This window comes from Bolinopsis microptera, chromosome 10 (genome assembly GCF_026151205.1).
Source record: "Bolinopsis microptera isolate Bmic1 chromosome 10, MBARI_Bmic_1.0, whole genome shotgun sequence".
Lineage (NCBI taxonomy): Eukaryota > Metazoa > Ctenophora > Tentaculata > Lobata > Bolinopsidae > Bolinopsis > Bolinopsis microptera.
The window spans coordinates 4,833,835-4,849,606 of record NC_087081.1 but is presented as its reverse complement, the minus strand read 5'-3'; the positions used below and the strand labels follow the sequence as shown (position 1 = coordinate 4,849,606).

Sequence of the window (15,772 nt, the reverse complement as noted above, 5' to 3'; positions counted from 1 at the left end):
CTTAACAAATAATTTAGTTACAGCTTCAACAAACTTTTCATCATATGCTAAGGATTTCAACAACTTTGGATGAACGCCATCCGGACCAGAACTCTTAAAAACATTAAGCTTTAAAAGCTGCTTCTTGATATCAGAACTGCTAATTTCCATATCATCAATAACCTCTTTGTTATAACTCTCATTTTGGGGAAGAGGGCCAGGTGGTTCACGCACAAACACAGAACTAAAGGCACTAGCAAGTACCTCAGCTGACTCAGATGAACTATCTGTGCGTGTACCATCTCCTCTATCTAAAGAAACAACACTTGACTTAACTTGACGTTTATTACGCAAATACGAGTAAAAAGATTTACAATTCTGTTTTAAATTAGATGTAATCTTCTTTTCATAATTTACTTTAGCTTTAATTTCTGCCACCTCAAAAATACGCTGCTTGCTATTTGCACAGCTAAAGTTAATATTCGAAGGATTAATATCAAATTCAGCCCATGCTCTGTCCTTGTTCTTCCTCATTCTTTTAAGTGAAGTTGTACTCCATGGCAACTTGACAGGTCTGTTGTCGAGATAAACCGAAGCAGCTGGGACAGCTGCAGCAACAGACTCCAATTTACCATGTAGTTCAACCCACATATCTTGAACATTATTTGTACAACTATAATCCCAGTCAATATTATTCATACTAAAGTTAAATAACTCTTCTGAGGAAATCTTACCCCAAATAGGCTTTAAAATCTTTTGTTTGGGACTTTTGTTAGTATTGGGCGAAACAACCAGTTCGACTAGTATCCCAACATGATCACTTTTGCCAAGCGGAGAAACGATCTTACAACCGTTGACAAGAGCATCATTTGTATACAAAACCTGATCAAGAAGACTCTCCTGGAGAGTATCTTTCACAAGCCGTCTTCTGGTTGTTTCGTTAGTAAAGTACCACGTCAAACCACTGTCATTGAATAAATCAATATACTTTTGTTGAATCATTAAAACCTGATTCTTACTAGAAATTCCACTATTTACACTACCAGTTTCCCAAGATACATTAGGTAGGTTAAAATCTCCTATGATAATGGTTTCAAAAACATTCTTTTCACTAGATATGTTCTTGATGCAAGATAATAACATATTATTCTGTTTTAAATTCAAAGAAGTAGACCTATAAATACAACAAATACTAATCAATCCACCAGAGGTATTGACATTAATAGCTAAAGAGTCTGGTGCTTTTAAAAATGAGCTCACTAATGAAGCATTGCAACTGTTTTTAATATAAATAATAGAACCTCCACCTCCACTTATGTTGCTAGTGGAGTTATCGATTTTAAAATCTCTGTCTTTTCTAAACATACTAAAACCTTCAATAAAAATTTCAGCATCTAAAATATCACTATTAAAATGAGTTTCTGTAATGCAGATTACATGAATGGATTTATAAACTGATAGAATACATTTTAGTTCATCAATTTTATTAAATAGTCCATTAGCATTAGTATAAAAAATATTCATGGGCTGACTACATTCTTTACCACTGCTATTTACTTCTTCTCCACCTTTTTCTCTGTCTTTTCCTTCTCTGCTTCTTCCCGCCTCTTCTTCCTCTTTTCTCTGGCTAAAAAACGGATCTCTCGGTCTGCTCTGCAGAGATCCAGATTTATCCAGTATGATGACTCTTTCCAGCCCTTGCCATGGTTGGAATAATAGTTAACTGACTCCTCGTCAGCTGTCTGGATGATCAATGGCCGACAGGAGTCTGGCTTACCTGGATCCACTTTACCTGCACGATGGCAACTGATAAAGTCACTTTTTTCAATCTTTAGTGTCTCCTTGCAGAACTTCGAGTCCTCTTCCTGGCGTAACTTGGAGTTAGCTTTCTTGCTCTCTGGTACATTCAAAACACACAGATTGAGCTTCCTTAAATTTCGCTCATATGCATCAGTGTGCATCTTTGTCTGAACTTTACTGACAACACTTTGTGAAGCTTGCTGTAGGCTCATTTCTTCCATAACTTTCTTCTGACTATTTGCAGTAACATCAGCGAAGGACTGGAAAGCCTGGTTCACTATCTTTGATATTTCTTTAGGTTTTTCAGACTCAAAGTTAGTTGGAATGTTCTCGTTCACTGCGTTTTCAACAACCCCTCTGATACAAGGTGTAAGAGCCTCAAGTTCCTGCCTAATAACATTCCGTAGTATTTTTGTTTCTTCATTATCAGGGTTCGAGGTCTGAGTCCTTTTGCTTTTTATGTAAGGTGATATAAAACAATTCTGACAACGCCAGTTAGACAGATGGTCGCCTTCTTCTTGTGTCAGACCTGTCAGTCCAACACAGCAATAATGCCAGTACATATCACAGGTTGCACAAGCTAATGAAAACTCCTCTGCGATATACCTTCTGCATTCACAACTACGGTCTCCTTCATCTTCAGTTACATCCGTTTCTGCTGTAGCACCAGTTTTCTTTGGACTTTTCTTGACATTTCGTTTTCGTGCCGTTTCTCCTCGTGTCATACCTCAAATTATTTGTTATATAGTAGTGTTGAAAGTATTAAAACTGTATTAAAATTAGGATTCCTTTAAATATCAAATTGATTTATTGTAAACTTGTTTACTCTGTAATAAATGGCATAAAATTGAATTTTTGTTTAACTGAATTTTTGTTTAACTGACTGTACACAATGTTTTCAACCCACGTGTCAGAGAGCAAGCTCAACTGACGGCTCCCAGATGGCGTATGCACCTTCCCATTTTGTTAGCCTTAACTGTTGCTACTTAGCTCTGATTTTATTAGCAACCAAAATATCAGAAGCTTTTTTAGTTAACCTACAATAAAACCTCAAAAAACGGGCATTTTCGAATTGAAAACCATCGCTAATAAAACTGGCTAACTCAGATTTTAAGCACTTTGATTAAGTGATGACTCTTGGGTATCGAGCATATGATTCCCTTACGTACTGAAGGAGTATTCTATGAAGATAGTAACAGGCTTTACTATTATTCTTTGGGGACTTTATCTAACATTGGCTTGAAGCACTACTGAACTTATATCAAACAGTAATTATTTTAATTGTATTCGATGAATTGTAAGAACTAGGAAGGATTGTCATATCAAGATCGGTATTTCCTGCAATCAAACAACGAATGACTTTCAAAAATTCCAACAAAATCTTTATAACATCGGTAGAATAATTTCGTCCATTATCAGTACCTAATAAAAATAAGATAAGAATAATACTCCAAAAAAATTAAATTTAAAAAATAAGAACAAATCTAATTCACAAAAGAATGGAAAGCACTCGGGTGTGGGGGATTGTGAGGCCCAAACTAGTAATGAATATGCTAGTCCCTGCATTGGAGGATTGTCATATGAGTAGCAAAGAACCTTGTAACGAACCGACCGACAGAAGTGTCAGTGGGACTGGCCATATTGTAGATTATCTTCATAATGGAAAAATTCTGCAACATATCAAACAGTATGAACATGTAGAAACAAGTTGAAAATAACATACAAAGGATTAAGACACTGAACAAGATGTATGATTCTTAAAGGTGCTAAGATAAGTAGCATGTAAAAAATCTTGAATTATTTGTATACCATTGTTTATGTAAGCACTCTGACGGATGTTACTCGTGCCATGGTCATCTAGTAAATACAGAATCATGAATCAAATAGTTAGAAATCAAGATAACAAATTATCGGTAACGTTCGTGGCGCTCGATTTAACAGAATTTGGTAATTACCAAATGCGCGGCGCAATACACAATGAAGTGTTCCGTGCGTTGTATAGTATAAGTGGCATAGTAGTATAAACTAAATGTTAATAATTCAATAAATAAACCATAAACAGCCGAAGAAAGCATAAAATTATTTAATTATTGTATTAACCGTGTAAGCAATAAGTAAAATTAAATATGTATGATTTGTATTTTGTAAATTTTCAAACTTAACCTCTCCAAAACCTTTACTGGGCCGCGCTCAGCCTGTCATTCCGCCAAATCTTTTAATGTTTATGAACATAATAGCCTGGGGTCCCCAGGTAACAAAAACCTTAAAATTAATGCTAAGACGTTGCCTTGTAGGTTTACAACCTACCAGGACGCGCGCCGAGTTGGACTCGTCCCATACATGGAACAGATATCTTACGAGTACCACCTGCACCCGTTAAACGTTGCCAAGCATTTGAATTTTGTTGACGGTGTCAACCCTTCGAATTCGTTGCTTTACTGCGCAGAGTAACGATCTGTCGATCAGTGATAGGTTTTTTCATTTTTGGCATGGTTTCATGTTTTACGGGCACGATTAGCAATTAGATTTTGATCGTTTTGTGTTGCATGTTTTCACATAGCCATGTGTCTACGCGTACTGCGTGACGCGCTTGTTTCACAAGTAAATAGATTTTGCCGCCTTCGGCGGTCGCGCGCTACTGCAAGCGAGAGGGCTCTGGTTAGAGCAATTGCATATTGAACGCGGCCCAGTAATAAGATTAAATTCTAGTTAGTTTTGGTTTTAAAGTAATCGTGAAGATAATATAAAGATTTGAAGTACAAATTTGTACACCTTAACTTTAAATACTTACAATTAAAATCGAAATCAGCATTTACAAATGTACACAGAACGGTCAAAACCAAAAACCTAATCGCTCCCATTTTTTACACCCAGCACCCAGGGAAGATAATTTCAACAATAAAATTTGAAAAGTTTAAAAAAGACCAAATGTATTTCATATTTGATATAATATCATAAACTACTGACAAGCTGGGTAACGCTGTATTATTATGCCAAGGTTTTAAAATGTTGCTAATATTGATTTAATGTATTGTATGATGAATCTTATTCGTAATCGGTAATTTACACGTATTAATATTTTATGCAACATAACGATAGTTTGCAATTTTGGCAGTGACAATCAGATGGTGTATGGTTCCTAAAGCCCAAAACAATGGAGTTCTGAAATCATTTAAATATTCATAAGCTACAATGTCATTTTTATTATTTATTATAAAGTTTCTTTCTGTCTATAAACAGTAAAATTAATTTTATTACCAAAACAGCGCCGCGCAATGATAGTGCGCATACTTTTTTGAATGCGTGCGGAGGTTGATGACTTTTGCCGGTTTGCCGCGTCTGTAATCAGAATCTTTAATTTTCACACGATTAGTTCAACTTTTCTAAAATGGTGAGTGTATATTCTTATCTCCTCGTTGGTACATATGTATTTCGAAACTTTACATCGAGAACCGCTATTTACTTGTTTACTACTCAGCTCTCTGTTGAAACTGACTATAGTGAATACAATGAGAGTTGTACTTATCATCCTCGCAATTATCAGCTCTGTAGTTCATCCGTATACGGTACGCTTATCCTACGACCAACATCACTCCATTTCAGAGTCATCGTAAGTTTAGAGCACCTAGGCACGGTTCCCTTGGATTCCTCCCTAGGAAGCGATGCGCCCGCCACAGGGGTAAAGTGAAGACCTTCCCCAAGGACGATAAGACCAAGCCATGCCATTTGACTGCCTTCATGGGACACAAAGCTGGTATGACTCACATCCTTCGTGAGGTCGACAGAGTCGGATCCAGTAAGTGCTATTTTAAATATTTTTCAAGATTTTACAATTTTCTTCTACACATTTATTACCTTTTTTGATCTCTAGTTATTTACTTCTGTAGATCAATTTACATAGTGTGCTTTCGATGTGCAAAATCATGTGTTCGGTTAGAGTTCTATAACCAATCTGATTGACAAACAACAACCTGAGCATACACGTCAAATCAAACAAAATTTCAATAAACATTTAGTTTTATGCTGTATCGGAAATATGTTAGATAAGATAAAATGAGTGATCTACTACGCCCACCGCATGTGCACTAATCTATTCTTCTGAAACCTCCTTAATGGTCACTATAATTTACAGCACATTTAAGGTACCAGATTTTCCTCTATTAAACGAGCATTTCAATAAATACAAGATCGGCACGAAACTTTCTGACCTACCCAATTTAATATTGAATGGGGGGGGGGCCAACCATATTAAAGTATATTAAAGTATATCCCCGGGTCAAAATCGGAAAAAATCCTACATTTTAATATACTTTAATATACCTACAATTAGTAGATTAGAAGATAAGCCAGTTGCTAGTCCTCTGAACTCATAATTCATATATTTTGGCTCATAAATTGGTCAAGTATATGGTAAGTCACATGGATTCAAAATTTTAATGGAGAAAATGTAGGTATATTAAAGTATATTAAAGTACATTAAAGTATATTAAAGTATATTAAAGTATATTAAAGTATATTAAAGTATATTAAAGTATATTAAAGTATATCCCCGGGTCAAAATTGGAAAAAATCCTACATTTTAATATACTTTAATATGGTTGGCCCCCCCCCATTGAATCCACAACTGTTGCCGGGCAAACTTAAGTACATTGCTGTCGAGCTTTCAATGAAATTTTAAAGTGGGCCAGAACTTAGCTACATTTTACCACGATCTTAAAAGCTGGTCACTTTAACCGAAATATTTTAACCTCTGAGATATCCACTGAATACCATCTTAATCCTACAATTAGGTGAACGTTATCTGAATTGCACTTAAGTGACTTAAAGCCTAAATTAGTCTAGCTTACATCGCAGAGTTTATCTTTCTGATAAAATGTCTTCGCCAAGTGAGATTTCTAGAGTAAGACTTATCGGGTCTAAAATTCTTGATTGTAGGGAAGGAATTCTTCCCCAGCCGAACTTTCGTGCATAACGTATGTTCAAGTGCCACCAGAAAATTAAAGGAAATGTAATATAAGCAAATATTTTAAGGTATAGTCTAACGGATAAGTCTCACCAAGGATCATTTAGGCTTTCTCTTTCCTATTATTAGCATTCCTTTGGTTGTCTCTACTTAAAATGAGTCAAGAGATTTCAGGAATGCAAGATAAATCAGAGTTTTGCAGTGGGAGGAAACTGCACTAGACATTTCTCTTCTTAAGACTTAGCTACACTTACTTGACACTTAACCGGAGAAAATAATTTTTAATAGAAATCCATTTCTAGTACTAGATTGATAATTTAGTACTACTTGCACTTTAAGATTGATAATATAGTAAGCTACCCTGGCCTTACACAGTAAATAATTAACCAACCAACTGAAGACAAACCAAAATTTGATGACAAATTTGAAATGAGTTTGGAAGACATAACTGATAGGAAAACGTATTAGAGTAAAGCTTATTTAAATTCCTTCTAACCTAATATTATATACCTATTTTGAGTGGTATAATTCTAGTATGGATCTGTTAGATAGAGTTTTGATAACTAAACTACTTACTAAACCACGTCACTCTTCTACTACATCAGTACCGATATATATGAAAACTATGACAGCCTTAAAAAGCTCTTCACATGACCAAGGCTGTATGTTCGTATCCTACATGCACCTTTTGGCAGTGAGTAGGAAGCTCACTTTCAACAACGAAATATCATTTCATTCTCCATAATGTGCACATGTGCATAGTTATAATACCAACATTTTTTAGGGTCTCACAAGAAAGAGGTTGTTGAAGCTGTCACCATCATCGAGACACCCCCAATGATCGCTGTCGGAGTTGTTGGATACATGGAGACCCCCCGTGGACTCCGATCCTTCAAGACCGTCTTCGCTCAACACATCAGTGATGAGTGCAAGAGGCGATTCTACAAGAACTGGTACGTTATCGTTACATAAATATTTTAATTACGCTAGTTCTCACAATCAAGTTTAATTTCTGAACGATAATTTTTCTCAAGTTTTCCTTCGGCTATTTGTAAATATTTTGAAACGAGTGTTTGAAGTTTGCAGCTGTTCTAACCAACAATTGTCTGTAGCTTCGATCTCCGCTCGGCTTATCACCTCACATCTCCACAACCATGTTACTCGTGACTTCTCACGCAACGTCACCATGACAACTGTAATGTTACTATGACGTCACGTGAGAAGTGACGCGTTGCGAGGTTGGCGCTACAGTTTGTAGTTCGGAGTGCGAGCGTGTTGATGAGATCAGGCTCTGTGTTCAGGTACAGATGCAAAAAGAAGGCACACACCCGAACTGGCCAGAAGTGGGCTGATGAGGATGGAAAGAAGAGCATTGATGCCGACTTCGATAAGGTTAGCTTGATATAACTAATTATTAGAAGTATCTGTCTTATATGATATTGCTATTTCAATTCAATGCCACGGACTAGACAAAAGGAATGTTTCTTATTTAAATCTTTAAAGCAAACTTAACCTTGGAATCGAATACTCAAAGAAAAGAGGGCCATCTCCAATACCAAATTCTTGATATTATCATGATATTCAAGGCCGCAGTATTGGGACACTAATTATTCACTGCCTGTTCACAAGTTGTTTGATATATCCTATTACTTGTTGCAAGGCTTTGGTACAATTTAATTTAGTATACGAAGACAGTAGCGAATAGATTATAGAATAGCCTAACTCTTAGAATTCAAGTAAAATTCCTCTTAAATTTGCTCCTAAAGTGTCATTGGCTTTGTTCATATTATAACGCTTAACCAATCCTCCAGATGACCAAGTACTGCGTCGCAATCCGTGTTCTCTGCCACACCCAGCCTAAACTTTTCAAGCTGCAGGAGAAGAAAGCCAACATCATGGAGATCCAGATCAACGGTGGAGAAATGGCCGATAAGGTAAGAACTAAGAAGCAAAATAAGGATTTCTCCCAAATATTGTCTCAAGTAGAGTTTATAGCATCTAGTATCTCCATCTCATTATTATAGTGTTTTGGTCGTATGGATGCAATATTAATTAAGTACACCATATCGTTAAGTGGTACGTCTCAGCGTTTCACTTTGGTGGTTTGCACTTACAATTACATAGTCAGTTAATTAATTAGAACAATTATCTAATACAGAATATAACTTAAGATTGTACAATTTTTAACATATGGTTTTTTCAGGTCGCATTCGCCCGATCTCTCCTGGAGAAGCCCATCAGCGTCAAAGATCTCTTCGCTCAGAACGAGCTGATCGATGTTATTGGAGTCACCAGAGGTCACGGATACAACGGTGTAACGTTCAGATGGGGAACCAAGAAACTGCCCAGGAAGACTCACAAAGGTCTGAGGAAGGTCGCCTGTATTGGAGCTTGGCATCCATCTCGAGTGTGTTTCTCTGTACCAAGAGCTGGTCAATACGGATACCATCACAGGTAACTTAAATTTGTTGATTAATAGTTTAACGTCAAACTTTGAATTTGCGGTGGATATTATTAAAAGTTCTAGCATTCCTTTGGTTGTCTCAAACTTAGAATGAGTTTAGAGCTTTCAGGAATGCAAGATAAATCAGAGTTTTGCAGTGGGAGGGAACTGTACTAGACATTTCTCTTCTTAAGACTTAACTACACTTACTTATGAAGTGAAGGATATCGGCAATGATAAGTAAATTGCAAAACTTGTTTTGAAATTATATGATAAATTAAATAATCAAATAATAATTAAACTTTTGGTTCTAAAAATCTCTAAATTTCAGGACTGAAGTCAACAAGAAGGTTTACCGTGTTGGAGTTAAGGGAGATCCCAACAGTGCCTCCACCGCTTTCGATCTTACTGACAAGCCCATCACACCAATGGTTCGTCTAATTTTTACAGATTAACAAAATATCCAAGCTTTGAGGTTGCCAACTTAAACGCCTGTTAGCCACATTTCTCCGCTTAAATTATTCCAATATTAGGGAATATTAGCTTTCTTTCAATTTTTTCTGAACTTCCCAAATTTTCAGAGTTAAGCGTAGAGTGTCACTTAATTTGAGAGATTTAAAAGCATTCCCTTGGTTGTCCAAACTTAGAAAGTGAGTTTTGAGATTTCTGGAATGCGAAATAAATCCTAGTTTAGCAGTGGGAGCGGCTTGCATCTTGCATTTCGCTTCTTAAGTCTTCACTACAATTCTCAAATGAAGTGGTACTCTTCGCGAAAACTTCCGTATGTCCACATATTTTAATTAAGGAGAAAAACTAAAATAAAACGAAATAACACCGTGGAGTGGACCCTCTCAAACCTTGACCCTGAATATAAGCGAGCATTATCTAGTTCGCTATATGTCACAACTTTACCCTGTCCTGAATTTTATGCTCACTCACAGCCACCGCACAACACTCGCGCTTTGTAAAGTACACATGCAGTAGGCACTCTTTGAGGGTAATTTTGCGCGCGCGCACGACGCGCATCTTTTACATAGATTGAGCTCTACAATTGTGTGTATCACATCATTTGTAACCAAACAACTCCGCTTGCATGACCAGCTGAGATCAGTGTTTCAATTTATTAGGAATGGATAGGATATGGTCACCCGGAAAATACACTGTTCAAAGCGCTACAAGATGGCCTGATTCCATTAATTGTCTTCCATTATTACGTCGATAACTGGCATCCAAAGTGTGTTACTATCTAAAATCCACATTCCCGCCCAACATGACCCTTCCTGAGACCCTTATGTTTTGAAGAATGATCTATCATTAATTACAGTTCTAACCCACAATCTTTCAGGGAGGTTTCAGTCACTACGGTCAGATCAACGAAGATTTCCTCATGATCAAGGGAAACGTTGTTGGACCCAGGAAGAGGCTGCTTACCCTCAGAAAATCTCTCCTCGTCCACACCAAACGTGTTGCTCTCGAGAAAATCAACCTCAAATACATCGATACCGCCTCCAAATGGGGACATGGTAGATTCCAGACTGACGCAGAGAAGAAAGCATTCCAAGGCTTACTCAAAAAAGATAGAGAAGCTATGGAATAAATTTATTCTTAAGTTTTTTTTATTTATTGAGATGCTGTGTTTCTATTGTCTTCTCTGAAATTAAAATTATAATTTAGAATCCCGTGGGATTCCAAGACAAATAATTTTAACTAAAGTATTGCAACACATGGTGTCGCTCAGCACAAAATGTTAAACGGCCTAGGCCTCGGAAACAAACTAATTGTCGGCAGCTGTGGTGGGCTCCTTGTGCAGAAATGCGTGCATATTATCTTCCTCCTTGTTGACACTAGTGTGAGCTTGGAGAAGCATGATGAGCGGGCGTTGCCAGGTAACTGGCTATCCCGTGAATGGAAGCCTATATAAATAGTACTTACATATCCCAAACAGTTCACCATGATTTCCGTAGTTTTATCTCGAAATTGCACTTATCGTGTCTAGTGCAACTAAAAATCCTAGTCAAACTCGTGATGTTATAAAATTAGAAAATTGCAGTCCCCAGCGAACCATGTTGGGAATAATTATTTAGAATAAAGCTCCAGAAATTAACCTCTTTTATCGTAGAGCGAATTAATAAAAGCCTTCCTTATACGCAGAAATGAGCTAAAACATAGCCTCCTTAAAGTTCGTCTCCACAACATTGCCAATCTTTTTGGCTAATACCTTTAACTAGGTTAAGTTTGTCTCCTCAAAAAATATTTAACCATAGGCCAATTTATGGACTGAAATCTATTTAAATTAGTGTGTACGCCAAAAATATGGTTCTATGGAGTTTGGCTCACAACTCCGCCAGTTAAAAAAAAAAGCTTTGTCACTGGCCTTATATTATCAGTTTGTAGTTAGTTGTTAAACTGCTACTCTCTCCAGATCACAAAAAATCAGGTTGGACTCTCCCCTTTCGGTTCATCCAAAAGCCTGTCCAGAAGTTGAAATACTATGTGATATTGCACATATTGAGGGAGAATATTGGGACCGGCCCCTGTGTTATCAGTTATGCCCACGGATTGTTCTGAGCGTTATTTGGTTGTTGGTATGATTCGGAATCAGCGTTCAAAGATACATCGTTGGTTTCAACCGTACTCCCTGGGGCTCTATTTAGAAAATGCCCCAAAATGTTTGTCTAAAATGTCGAATTCCAAGACTTAATCTGTCAAATAATGAATAGATTTTTAAACACTGCTGGACGTCCATTTATTCTAAAGTCTCCACACAAACAATTTAAACGTCTAATGCATACTGTTTAATATTTGAAACTAAACCATGATTGGAATCTCTGCTTAGTTCTACACACCTAAGAAATTATCCGACGGTGCGCAAAGCCAAGACGAACTCATTCGGCGGCTGCGCGTCACATTCATGCAAATTATTTGAACGTGTCAAATGTACCAAATTTCATGTTGACTCGACCACATGCAGCTCAAATAACTGACTGTATGCATTTTAGAACAACTAAAAATGATAGTTTTTATCCTTTCAATAAGTATAAAATACAAACTTTACAAGTTCTACCTGATTTACACATAAACAAATAATTTCCAAGAATCCATATGTCTATATTATTCGTTTAAAAATGTGTCAAACTTCCAATCCTAATTACAAAGGGTTAAAACGTTAATACTACTGAAATTTAAAAATCAGGATATTACTAATCTACGTTTGTTACATTTACGAATATCAAAAACATAATACATTATAAACTGAATAATCAATAATAAACAAAATGCAGTCATACAATAAAGGTTATTTCAAGTCGTTCTTTAAAAAATGTTTTAATTTTACTCTAGAGACCTTCTTCTCCTTTAATCAATAATCATCTTCAACTCCACAAATATATAACAGTTATTAGAATGTATGTAATGTTATCTCAGATTCTACTCAGCTCTGGCCGGCAGCGATCTGGTAAACATTAAAAACAATAGTCCAGACAAAAGTAAATCCTCCCAAGAACATTAGAATAGAGCCGGTAACCTTGTACCCCCAGTTACCACTCCGGCTCTCAATCCACAACATGTAGCCCGGGAAAAACAACATGAAAAGCGCCGCGATGCTTCCAACGAAGGAGAGGACGATGCCAAAGGACGAGGTGACGCACGCAATGGCTAGTGCAAGCCCATGCCACAATAGAAGAGTTATCACACGCCGCTTTTCTGAGTTCCTCTCCAGTTGCACGCTGAACTTTTCAGCAATCTGCACGATGGTGTCGTCAATAGCACCGCGTCCCAGGAACACAAATATCGGGTAACTCCCGATAACGCTGACAGAGATGGCGCCACGAGCGATCGTCATCAGCCCGTCCTTTGAGGAGTAATCCAGGAGGACATCAGGATTAACTTTAGAACCAAAGGTCATTAAACCAAACACTCCTGCCAACATGTAGCTCACAAAAACTAGACAACTGGTTACCAGGATCACGACAGTGTACTTTGCAACTGAGCGCTGGTGAAGCTCGTAGTACAGCGGCACGCTGGTCATGTGACATTGGAATCCTAAGGTGAATACTGGGAGGTACTGCATGATGGGAAGGATGCCGATGTCCGGCATCCAGATTTCTTCAGGGACATCAAGCGCTAATTTGTAGTAGTCTATGATGATGGCAGCCACAATGTAAAACACCGCGAAGACAGAGAACACACTCACATAGCCGAAACTGCTGATATTTCTCACCCAAATCAGCGGGAATATCAGCGTCATACTACCCACAGGAATCAGAAAATCCCTCTTACAATACCAACTATGTTCCACCTCCGTATCAGGATCAACTCCATCAGCTAGCTCACATATCTTAACCGCCTGGTCCCCCATAGTGATGTGAGTAGCACATGACAGGGTGAAGAAGTAGAGGATCAGACCGAACTGGGAGAGAAGCTGAACAGTAGGTCCGCACATTCTCCCCACTAAATCCTGGTAGTTGGATCCGTTGTATTTATCCACCGCGTCAGCTAACACCATATGGGAAATATACCCTATAAACACCACAAACAGTTCCATTATAACCGCTGTTACAATACCGATTTGTCCGAAAGAGCAGGGTAAGATAAGAATACTTGCCCCCATGATAGCGTTCATCAGGATGAATATAGCCCCCATCATGGAGCCCTGCCCCTCTGCCTCGTCATCATCCTCATCGTTCCCATCCCACTCACGTGACATCATTGCATTCATCACGCTGATACTTTGCTCGTGGAAGGATTGGAGCCGGCCCCTGTCTCCTTCCACCTGGATTGAGCCTGCTTCCCCCATCGACATTGTCTTATCAGGCTAGGTACAGTGAGGTGGGTTAACATTTGAACTTTGTAACTTGGCACTTTCTATTGTGTACTACTAGCAAAATCCGGACAAAACTAGAAACAGTTAAACAAAAATGTGGGGTATATTTACTGTTTATAAAAGCTTTTGTTCGAATGGGAACTTAGTAATCTGTCAAAACACACCTGGGGAAAGTTAGGAGCAAAAAAAGAACACTCTATAACATCAATAACTCCATAACATCTGGAGCAGAGCCGGAGGAAACACAATTAATACAATTTACAATTAATTAATTAATAAATACAATTTACAAAGCATTCCGAGATACCTAGATGTTTCACTGGTTTGCTTCAACAGATTACCAGATTACCAGATTACCGTTATAATTTAGGGTTTTATATTCATATATTGATCCTTGCCAAAATGTTACACAAAAAACCTCATTTGAAAAGAGTTCCAAATTAGCCGGAGTTTCAGTATATTTACTCACAAGTTAGCGTAAAATCAGGCCATTACGACAAACAATGTAAAGTGAGAAGGTATAATGTGTGATACACTGAAAGCAAAATACAAGCAACAGGAACAATAAGCCTATTAATTAGGTCATATTAAGGGAACTAAGACCCAATTCCTTGAACCAAAGGTGCCCCACAAACAAACAAGCAAGCAAGCAAGCAAGCAAGCAAGCAAGCAAGCAAACAAACAAACAAAAAACAAACAAGCAAGCAAGCAAACAAACAAACAAGCAAGCAAACAAACAAACAAACAAACAAACAAACAAACAAACAAACAAACAAACAAACAAACAAACAAACAAACAAACAAACAAGCAAACAAACAAACAAACAAACAAACAAACAAACAAACAAACAAACAAACAAACAAACAAACAAACAAATAAACAAACAAACAAACAAACAAACAAACAAACAAACAAGCAAACAAACAAGCAAACAAACAAACAAACAAACAAACAAACAAACAAACAAACAAACAAACAAATAAACAAACAAACAAACAAACAAACAAACAAACAAACAAACAAGCAAACAAACAAACAAACAAGCAAGCAAGCAAACAAACAAACAAACAAACAAACAAACAAACAAACAAACAAACAAACAAACAAGCAAACAAACAAGCAAACTAAGACATACGTTTAATAAGATAAAACATGAAGGCATGAAACACTGTACCTGACTGAACGTAACCTGATCAAGCAAAAGACAAGCAATAATGCTATCCGCCTTATCACCTGATTTGCTATCTACCCTAACTTGCAGTTCAGCAATAATAATACCTTCCAGTTCATGACAGTGTTGCAACTTGACACTGGTATTGTCGTCACATTCCGTCAGCCCATGCAGTCCCATGTCTTCATTATGTTTGGTGTGGTAGCCGGTAGCGGGTACTATTTTTAGTGCATGTTTTCTTCTTATCTTAGTTTTTAGAGATTATCAAATATCATGAATAAGGAGATTGGTAGAAACAAATGATACATTATACAATCTTATAATTATCAGAGAGTTACTGTTATTATAGTGTGTTCACTGGACAACATTTCTAAATTAATTAGGTATCACAAACTAATTAATTTAGAAAGTATTTTAATACTTTCAACACTACTATATAATAAATAATTTGAGATCACGGTACGATGTTGTCACATTGATCAATAAAAATTCTACCCAAGAATCATATAATCTGGAAGTTTACAAAATACACTGAGTATTTATGAAAACAATTACTATTTACTACAGTGAAAAAAGCAAACCTCTACACTTTG

At 37.1% G+C, this 15,772-nt stretch overlaps 3 protein-coding genes across 22 annotated transcripts in view; 1 reads left to right on the top strand and 2 right to left on the bottom strand.

Annotated features, from left to right (window-relative positions):
• The window catches only part of LOC134822305 (rho guanine nucleotide exchange factor 11-like), a 70,726-nt gene extending 68,188 nt beyond the window's left edge, over nucleotides 1–2,538 (bottom strand). For all 20 annotated transcript variants that reach the window (XM_063833263.1, XM_063833264.1, XM_063833271.1 and 17 more), the window contains exon 1: nucleotides 2,507–2,538. The gene's annotated coding sequence lies outside the window, so the exon portion shown is untranslated. The remainder of the gene's footprint in view (nucleotides 1–2,506) is intronic.
• Nucleotides 2,539–5,066: 2,528 nt separating this feature from the next.
• LOC134822490 (large ribosomal subunit protein uL3-like) lies at nucleotides 5,067–10,812 on the top strand. The gene is made up of 8 exons (XM_063833603.1): nucleotides 5,067–5,170; nucleotides 5,383–5,575; nucleotides 7,527–7,695; nucleotides 8,044–8,134; nucleotides 8,554–8,676; nucleotides 8,946–9,196; nucleotides 9,517–9,616; nucleotides 10,531–10,812. The coding sequence occupies exons 1-8, from the start codon at nucleotides 5,168–5,170 to the stop codon at nucleotides 10,780–10,782; spliced, it is 1,182 nt and encodes a 393-aa protein (XP_063689673.1). The 5' UTR covers nucleotides 5,067–5,167; the 3' UTR covers nucleotides 10,783–10,812.
• A 1,616-nt stretch (nucleotides 10,813–12,428) lies between these two features.
• Nucleotides 12,429–13,994, bottom strand: LOC134822308 (sodium-coupled neutral amino acid transporter 7-like). Its single transcript, XM_063833287.1, has one exon. It carries the CDS (start codon nucleotides 13,984–13,986, stop codon nucleotides 12,616–12,618), a length of 1,371 nt encoding a protein of 456 aa, XP_063689357.1. The 5' UTR covers nucleotides 13,987–13,994; the 3' UTR covers nucleotides 12,429–12,615.
• Between the last annotated feature and the right edge of the window lie 1,778 nt (nucleotides 13,995–15,772).

Coding starts and splice junctions, on each gene's coding strand:
- LOC134822490 (XM_063833603.1), top strand. Junction 8,135..8,553: donor TTGATGCCGACTTCGATAAG/GTTAGCTTGATA, acceptor CCAATCCTCCAG/ATGACCAAGTACTGCGTCGC. Junction 9,197..9,516: donor CAATACGGATACCATCACAG/GTAACTTAAATT, acceptor TCTAAATTTCAG/GACTGAAGTCAACAAGAAGG.
- LOC134822308 (XM_063833287.1), bottom strand. CDS start 13,986: ATGTCGATGGGGGAAGCAGGCTCAATCCAGGTGGAAGGAGACAGGGGC.